The sequence below is a fragment of the Corvus brachyrhynchos genome, unplaced genomic scaffold (genome assembly GCF_000691975.1).
Source record: "Corvus brachyrhynchos isolate BGI_N302 unplaced genomic scaffold, ASM69197v1 scaffold146, whole genome shotgun sequence".
NCBI lineage: Eukaryota > Metazoa > Chordata > Aves > Passeriformes > Corvidae > Corvus > Corvus brachyrhynchos.
In genome coordinates, this window is record NW_008238960.1 from 779,752 (window position 1) to 788,964 (window position 9,213).

General features: G+C 38.1%; 1 protein-coding gene across 2 annotated transcripts in view; it reads left to right on the forward strand.

Annotated features, from left to right (window-relative positions):
- The window catches only part of TRIP13 (thyroid hormone receptor interactor 13), a 12,311-nt gene continuing 3,098 nt past the window's right edge, over positions 1–9,213 (forward strand). The window contains exons 1-10 of one of the 2 annotated variants that reach the window (XM_008637113.2): positions 1–40; positions 249–351; positions 1,920–2,085; positions 2,388–2,517; positions 3,732–3,787; positions 5,464–5,554; positions 6,835–6,907; positions 7,846–7,909; positions 8,163–8,249; positions 9,061–9,167. In XM_008637113.2, coding sequence (XP_008635335.1) covers positions 260–351; positions 1,920–2,085; positions 2,388–2,517; positions 3,732–3,787; positions 5,464–5,554; positions 6,835–6,907; positions 7,846–7,909; positions 8,163–8,249; positions 9,061–9,167 — 866 coding nt within the window. In that variant the 5' untranslated portion in view covers positions 1–40; positions 249–259. Of the gene's footprint in view, positions 352–1,919; positions 2,086–2,387; positions 2,518–3,731; positions 3,788–5,463; positions 5,555–6,834; positions 6,908–7,845; positions 7,910–8,162; positions 8,250–9,060; positions 9,168–9,213 lie in introns of both variants that reach the window. The other variant, XM_017738626.1, reaches the window with a different exon arrangement.

Genomic DNA, 9,213 nt, shown 5'->3' on the forward strand with positions numbered 1-9,213 from the left:
CCCCCCCCCCGGCGCTGAGGCGGGAGCAGCCCGCCCGCCCGTACGTGCGACTGCGCTCGCGGCGTATCCCGAGGCGGCTCGTCGCCCTCTCCTGAGGGAGGAAAGTCCCGATCCCGGTCCCGGTCGCGTACCCGGTCCTTGCGGTGGGCGGTGTGCACGTCGACGGGGCACCGGGAAAGGGCTGTCCGTGCCGTGAGCGTGTAGCAGTCGCTGGAAGTCTCTTCTCTTCGGTATCGCTTTTCCCTTAGGAGCGAGAAAGATGGATGACGCCGCTGGAGATTTGAAGCGAGCGCTCCCAAACGTCTGTGACAGCGTTCAGATCCATGTGGAAGTTCACCAGAAGTCGAGCAGGTCTCTGATCGGAGCGTTACTTGCTGTGACTTGTGCCTGTTTCCTCTCGGCCTCGTTCTGTGCGCCTGCAAGAGCCTGTGGCACCCAGCTCTGCCTTCTCTGTGCTCTCCCAGGGGTTTTCCACACCTGTGTCTCTTCCTAAGATTGAACAAATACACTTCTCGCAGTCTCACCTTGTGTGTCATGTCATCCAGTCTCATAATCAACCGCGTTCTGGGTTTGCCCCAGTTTATCCTTGTCTTTTTATGTCGGAGCTCAAAACTGCACACAGTACTCCAGATGTGGTCTTACAAAGCCAGCAGCAAATGGAAACAGTTGCTTTCCCTAAAATGTGCAGTCTTTGTAGCACAGCCTAAAATAAGGTTGCCCTCATTTGTAGAAGGGGCACACTGCTGACTTATTGCCAACTCGTCCACCAGTACCCCTGGGCCCTTTTCTGCAAAACTGCATTTCATCCACTTGGACTCTGATCTGTTCTGTTATCTGGGCAGTGGATGGAGAGCTAAGATTTCATGTTTACCTTCGTTGAACGTCAAAATTTTCCAGTCAAACCATATTGCCAACTTGCAGAGGTCCCTCTGAGCAGCAGTCCCTCCCTGTTCAGAATACTGACAGCTCTCCCTGCTTTGGTGTTATCCATAAACTTGATGCAGTTCCTTTCCATCCCATTGTCAAGGATGCAAAAACAGTGCTGGTCCCAATGCTAACAGCACCACACTACCTTTCCCCACCCAAGTTACTGACAGCTCTGCTTAATCTTCGTACTAATCACAGCCCTCTGAGCTGGACAGTCCAACCCACCTTGTCCATTTATCCAGTTCTTATCCTACCACTTTGGATATCTGGATGATATGGGAGAGCATGTTCAAGATGTTAGGAAAATCAAGGTGTAAAATATCCACTGTGGTATTTTTGCTAGCCTTACAGAGAACTGAGAATTTGCACTGGTTTTAGATTATTGAAATTGCAAAATTAAGTTAAATCTTCAAATAATACTGCTTTCCCTGTAGTTTTTGTCTCTTCTGGAATTCTCCTTATATTATGTCCCCATCCGGATGTTTCAGCTGTCCTGAAAGTATAATGCAGCTTCCAAGCTAAGCTTACCAAATTCGGTCTGTAGCTTGGCTCTGAGTTTTTCTGGTTTTCCTGCTGAAAGAAACACAGATTGTATAACTGCTTTTCATTCTTGAAGTCTTCTAGCTGTCTCATTCAGTATCCCCTCATAGGACCTCAAACAGAGCAAATAGTATTATTTGGATTGTCTTTTAATGCACAAATTAAAAACAACTATCCAGCTTGTTGCTTTTGCAAACAGGCTGAATCTGACAGGTTCTTTTTTCGTGCAGAATGTTGGAGGAGGGTTGAGTGGTTTCGGGGGTTTTTTTGTGTTGGTTGGTTTTTAAGGTTGGGGGTTTTTTGTTTGGTTATTTGGTTGGTTTTTTTGGTGTGTGTAAGATGGAAGCTGTTTTCCATGAAGGCTTCGTGTATGAAATAATGCATTCCAACACTAATTCAAATTTCCTTATAAATGTCAATGCCATGAAGTAATGATGTTTCTTTCTTTTTAGTGCGGCCAAGAAAGAGGATATTAGGATGAGTGTCTTAAAGCTGTTGAACAGACACAACATTGTGTTTGGTGATTACAAGTGGACAGAGTTCGACGACCCTTTCCTTAACAACAACGTGCAGTCTGTGTCGATTGTGGATACGGAGCTGAAACTGAAGGACAGACAGGTATTCCCAGTCAAGAATGTGCAGCTCTGTTCATGTGCCCCTGAACTGATTGTAGGTAGACTGGTGGTACGCCAAGGGCATAAGCAAGACAAAGTCTGTAGGATGATGTAGTATCTCTTCTTAGGCTGACTAGTATAACTAGGAAAAGGCGGCTAAATCTTTTTTATACCACTTAGTAAGGTCTGAAACAGAGGTAGTAGGCTTCAGAGATAAATGCCAGCTGAGAACTGTAACTTTCCTTTGTTCAACTAGCTTTGAATGAGAAATATGACAGATTACAAGTCTTTTTATGTTCATTCTAGCCTATTGACCTGAGCAAAAGCAGTCTTTCTCTTCATATTTTTCATCTGAATGAAGGAGGACCAACCTCTGAAAACCTGGAAGAAGAGAATGAGGATATCACTGCAGCTCACCACTGGGTGCTACCAGCAGGTACCTGTGTGACATTTCTGGAAGCTCTAGAACAATGAAAGAAAATATTACAAAGGCTAAAAGTGTTTATAGTTACCTGTTAAAGGTAGTATTTGTATTTGTTGTTTGTCTATAGAACAAATATATGTGGACCTTTTTCTTTGTGGTTTTGACTGAACTGCTGCTAAACATCATTTATTTCTGTAATACTTGTGGATGTGAGGAGATAACTGGTCTTATGGTTTAAAACATATAGTCATAATCAGAAGCATGCAAGTTTTTAACCCTGGTGGTGACATTACAAATTTTATTTAACTTGAAGACCCACAAGACACTCATCACTTTAAATATTCATTTTCCAGACCTCACTGCTGGCTTCCAGCCCCCAAGACAGTACTGCTCTTACATATGAAACAGACAAACAAAGTAAAGAGATTTAGTCCTTGCTTTCTGGAGAGGAAATACAAGGCTTTTCTCTGTGATAGAGCAAGACCTGCCTATGCTTGGGGAAGTTGGCTTCCCTGCCAGGAAGAAGAAGCACAGGTGTGAGCTTAAGCTCAGGAGACAGTTAATTCTGAAACATTTCCTACTCTTTCCATGTTGTGAAATGCCTAACTACCCATTACATTTGTTTTCAGGAAGAATTAAATCTGATACATTGACATTATTGTCACAATTTTGTGGTTTATAGTTGTTCTGTCTTTTTTTGCTTTCTACGCTGCAAGTTAGAAGCCAACAGCTGGGAATGATAGATACTCAAATGACAACTTTAGTTTTTTATGCATTATTCTGGTACATGCTCTACATCTTGATGTTTCAAAAAAAAAAAAAACAAAGTTGAATGATAAATTTGTCTTAGAACCCTCCTCCTACCACAACTTTTCATTGCTCTCTTGGTGAAATGTAAGTCCATCCTCTACTAAGGATGGAAGGAACGATATTTTTTATTTCATGTTAAGAAATTAACAATTTCTCATCGCAATTATTCGAGGAAATAGAAGCTGGGGAACTGCTGAATTTGTCTGTTAGAAAGTGGTGTTTGCATTTTGAGAAAAATAACTCTTTTTTTTTCCCCACAGATGCTTTACTTGTTTTCATATATCTGTTCGTAATTCTTCATTTTAGTTGAGCATAACTAAAATGCTCAACAGTTTTGTGTTTTGTGCTGCAATGATGAGTTACAAGTTTCCAGACTGATTTATCCTAAACAGGTATATAATATATTGCTTTTGCAGCTGAATTCCACGGCCTTTGGGAAAGTCTTATCTATGACACTGAAGTAAAATCAAACGTAAGTTGGAAATGAATAACAATTAAGATAGCTCGAGGAGAAGTAAAAGCCGAAATGAAGTCTGTTTGAAGTTTGCTGCGTCCTATGGAGATACAGGTGCAGGCTGAGCAGAAGGGAATGGGAGTTTAACTTTGTTTCTGGCAGCGGCTAAACAGTTAATGAGCTTGGCACTAATGTCAGCCAGCACTGTTACTGTTTGTGTAAATACACATTCAATGATTTGACCAGAGCTGAGTGCCCTGCCATTTGAATGCTGGTAAGACATTGGAAAGAAACAGAACAGTTCCATGGGGTCATTTTCTAGCTTAAAGATCCTGTGCATTCATCAGAGGTTGTGCTGGTAACTGCCAGAGCTTGTAGAACAGTAATACTGTAACCAGAAATTTAGTAATTGTGATGCAAATAAAACCCACAAATAGTTCAATTCAGCTTCTAACTGAAATTCTTGGACACAATTAATTAATTCATTACCTTATCATTATACCATAGACACAATATTCTCGCTTAAGCCTTTATAACCAAATATAGAAAAGCAAAACATTCCAGTGATTGTACTTCTTCATTTATAAGATAAATGTCAATTAATACATACACATTTGTCAAATTTATGGAACAGCTTTCCAAGTCATCTGTGAAATGACAAGACTATTTAATTAGACCTGATGGTGTACTAAATAACAGCAAGCTGATCACTGTTGAGTGTCAGTGTATATGGGTAGAAAGAAGTGGTTGCTTTTAATAACTAAATCTAGAACTACGTCTTTAAAATTGTGATAAATCTTCATTTTTTAAACCATGGAAATGTCTGAGCATGGTTGGGTTCTACAGACTCTGAAATGGTTGCTGTGAATTTTCAGTGTCGATAGAATTTTGAAAAATATGTGGATTAAGTTCAGTTGTTTTTGCTGTTGTGTAATTACTCCATCTCTAGCATGAGATATTGCAGGAGCACCATTGTATTGTCCCGTTAACACGTAGGGATCAAAAGCTGGTTACAGGTAAGAGCAACAGAAGATAATGTGGTATCACGTGTTATTATAGGTAAAAGTCACTACAGAGTCACACCTGAAGTTCATTTTGTTGAAGGAGTTCTCTACTTCTTAACTCTAGATAAATCTAAAATGAAGCTGCAGTATTTTTAGAAGCAAGCATTCTGGGAAATACGTGCAACTTCACTTATTTGGAAGGATGAATAATCTACAAATTCCTTGCAACAGCTGATACAAATGCTTCAGTAAAAAGGAAATGAAATGTGACAGGAAATGCTTTGTTTGGTGGACTGACTACAACAAACTGAACAAATGTATAGCTGTACAACATCTGAACAGGACCCAGAGTTTGAGTCTTCGAGTCTCTGTGCTTGGGCTTGTGTTTTATAGATACACAGTACATGGGACAATGGAAAATGAAATCAATTTCCTTTCCTTAAAGCATTTAATTTATTCATTTAAAAGGTCCAGAACTACATTTGTGCTGAGTACAATTCTTATTCTTGAGGGCAGGACAGAAATTTATTTGCAGAAATAAATTTGCTTATGAGTAAAAGACATGAGCTCTTTTTTTTGTTGTTGTTGTTATGAGTACAAAATAGACATCATTAGAGATTGATTCTATTTGCAGTTGTATTTGGTGTTATGTCTCTAATTTGTGTCTTTCTTTTTGTCCTCTTCAATTAGTTACTCGATTATGTGACGACAACATTATTATTTTCCGACAAAAATGTTGACAGTAACCTGATATCGTGGAACAGAGTTGTTTTGCTGCACGGTAAAAATGATTTGTTTTAAACCAAGTAGATTCATTGGACATCAGTTTATACTTTCCTTCTGGAAAGACTTGTATTGCAGTCCTGTGTAGTGAAATGAGGTGACAAGAAAGCAGCAGAGAAGTATTCCTTCAATAGTACAAATTTAGATGAAATGTAATGTCAGAGTCAAATCAATGCTCACATGTACTATGTTTTGCATGAATTTAAATTCTAAAGTTTACAGTGGGGTGACAACCATGGATTTCTTAATTTTAATTTTTAAGTGATATTGTTGCATTTTTACATTAAGACCAAAAATAGTGCAGATACTGAAGATATTAGGAGGCATATCTCAGTTAAACTTCTATCACAGTACTAAATATTTTGTTAGTTAGAGCTTTATAAAAGCTTTGAGGAAACAGTGAAATCAATCTGTGTGTTGTGTTGTTGACACTGTGTTCTATTGCCAGCTCTTGCTAGTTTAGTTACTATTATTTCAGTGAAGCTGAAATTTTCAGTCAGTCCTTCAGCTTACTGTGGAGGTTATACCCCAAACAAGATTAGCATGAACTGAATCCATTTTCTTACAAAATGTGTCTTGCATTGATTTTGTCATCAAGACTGGTATTCAAAAATAAAAGGTCATGTGGAAATACCTGTTGATTGTACTTCAGTTACAACTGTCAATTTAGAAGCTTCAGGATGTTTTTGTTTGAAAGGCTTTATTTCCGACTCATACCCTATTAACTGTGCTTGTACTTAACTGTTTGGTGAAAGTCTTTGTGTCTCTTCCACAGTGTATTAAGTCAGATCCAGAAGATTTGTCCCAGATTATAGTTCCCAAGATGATCTGGGTTGCCCCAAGGAAGAAATTTCTGGGAAAGTGGGCAGCTGATCAAACTGATCATGATATGTTTCTGTTTTCCATGTTAGAAGAGTATGTTTCAGGAAGATACAAGTTTAAGCATAGCACTGATGACAGAGAATGCTGATAAGCATTAGCCCTGCTGGGGTGATACACTTTGCTTCTCTGGCTGTTGAGTGTTTTAACTTCATGGTATCTGCGTACAAACTGTTACACTAACTACACTAATAATTGAAAAGTGTATAAAATAAAACCTCTGCTCTGAGATGGCAGTCAAGTAAGCAATTTTCTCAAAATACTCTGGCGTACACAATCATTGTCTGCTGTGTTTTTACTCTACAATTAGTGCGGTAATGAAATAGTTAAAAAGCTGTACGATGTCATTAACAGTCTCATGCAGACTCTGTGTAATGTTTGGATCTGATTTCAAACCAGGCCCTCCTGGAACTGGGAAAACTTCTCTCTGTAAAGCATTGGCTCAGAAACTGACAATTCGACTGTCATACAGGTGATAATTTTTTGGAAATTTTTCACTTTAGCTTACTAGACTTAGTTGTTCTTTTTCACTAGCCCAAGTATATATTTCATATTTGATTTCAAATAACTTGTACCTAGTGCTAATGTGTCTTCTTTTTTGTAGAGCACCAGACTAGCAATAAAATTAATCTGCTAGACTGATTAGGGTTTTCAGTGCCTTTTAAAATGTGTAATTATTTGTGCCCAGGTGTGTTAAAGAAATTCCAGTGGCAGTACAGAAATTTTTGCTCACATTGTACATCAATGAAGATTAAAGGGCAAAAGATCAAAGAGTATTTTGGGTTTTGTATCTTCATGTTTGATAGAGCCTGGTTTTATTAGGTAGCAATTTTTAAACTAATTTCTTTTGTACTTAGATTGTCTGAATGCCACAATCTACAGAGGTCAGTTTGTATATCAGACAGGTTACAAGAAATAGCCTTAAAGTTCATAGCAACTTAACAAATTTATATAAAAAAAAATAAATGTTATATAAATTACAAGGTGTAGCCTAAATAATGCGTAATTATTGTCATGATCTGACTCTAGCCCAAGCTGAATGTGTGAAAATCATGTGCTGTATAATGTGTGGTTGAGATAGTTTGTCACTTCTTGCTATACTGAAGAAAATCTTACACAAAGAGAAGAATGAGGCAATTGTCATGGGAACTTTTACCCTGTTCTAATGAAGAAATTCTAATAGCAATTTAATGTACAGAATTCTAGTTACATTTTCAGCAACATGACAATTTCCAGCAACAAAAATAATACTGATAAAACATGTATTGTGTTTTGAAAGGTGAGTAATTTAAAGTACTAATTCACAGAATTCCAGGGTCAGAATGTCAGGAATGAGACTTACAGAAGTTAAGGATATCACTGATTTTATTTACAATTGAGTTGATACTTCTTTTTCTTTTCATACTTTAGGTATAGATATGGACAGTTAATTGAGATAAACAGCCATAGCCTTTTCTCTAAATGGTTTTCTGAGGTATGTATTGATGCAGCTAATAAAATAAACTTTGTGTTTTAGAAATTACACTGTAATTATTCTGTTGAGCTTTTTTCCTAAGTATGCACACCAGAGATTGCTCAGAATAACTAATGTGTTTGAGAATGCTTAAAGAGAAGTTACATTAGAAAGTTGTTTTAAAACCCAGGTATTTACACTTTTAAATATTATAAGCCTTAGAAAGTTGTGTGGTAAGGAAATAGTTAAACATATGCATATGCTGTCTTTCTAGAGTGGCAAGCTTGTAACCAAGATGTTCCAGAAGATCCAAGAGTTAGTTGATGACAGAGATGCTCTTGTATTTGTACTGATTGATGAGGTATGATTCCAACAGCATTGTTGTACATAAAATTTAGAAGAAAGGAAATTGATGGGAAGGAGCTGCAATAGTGCTCATTCATAAAGAACAATAAAAGCACATTTATGCTATTTTGTAAGCTACATAACTGTGCAGATGAGTGAATTTTAGTCTTAATTCCTGCAGATTGGAGATGTTTGGAAGGAATGTAGTATGACTTAGCAGGCAAATTCCAGCTGAAAATTACTTGAAACCTTTCTTGGTGGAATTTCCCTTGCTTTGTATGTTTACAAGTGGAATACTGTTTTAAACTTCAAAGTAGCCCAGATTTGTATCATTTGCACTCTTCCATTTTTTGTAAAGCGCTAAAAAACATGAGTTTTAGAGGTTCTGTTCACTGCCGTTAGATTTTCTTCAAACTTGCATACATTAGCAGCTCAGTAAGCATGTACCTTACTAACTTTGTCATGTTGGAGTTCCTGTGGGGAAGCTCACTCTTAAATTCAACCTATTCATTATTCTGGTGGTGTGTCCCATTTCTTCCACTTCCAAAATTTAAAATGAAAACCAGCCTCCATTCTGCTTTCTAAACAGGAATTTCCCTCACTACACTTTGCTTCCTTGACATGCCTTTCTTTCTCCCTGGAAATTCCTACTTAACAAAAGATTTTGAAGATGGAGTTTTAGATAGCAGGTATATGGGGATCTGGAGGTGTATTGCATGAGTTACCTGTTCGCTGCCAGGACTCCAAAAGTGCGATCTTTCAGGGTTTTTTTGGTGTTTGGTGATTTTGTTGTTCTTGTTTTGGTTGATTGGTTTGGTTTCCTGTAGGTGGAAAGCCTCACAGCAGCCCGCAGTGCCTTCAAGGCAGGCACAGAGCCTTCAGATGCTATTCGTGTGGTGAATGCTGTACTGACACAAATAGACCAGATTAAAAGGTATTGTTTTCATATTACGGCAACAGCAAAAGGTAGTTGACAATTT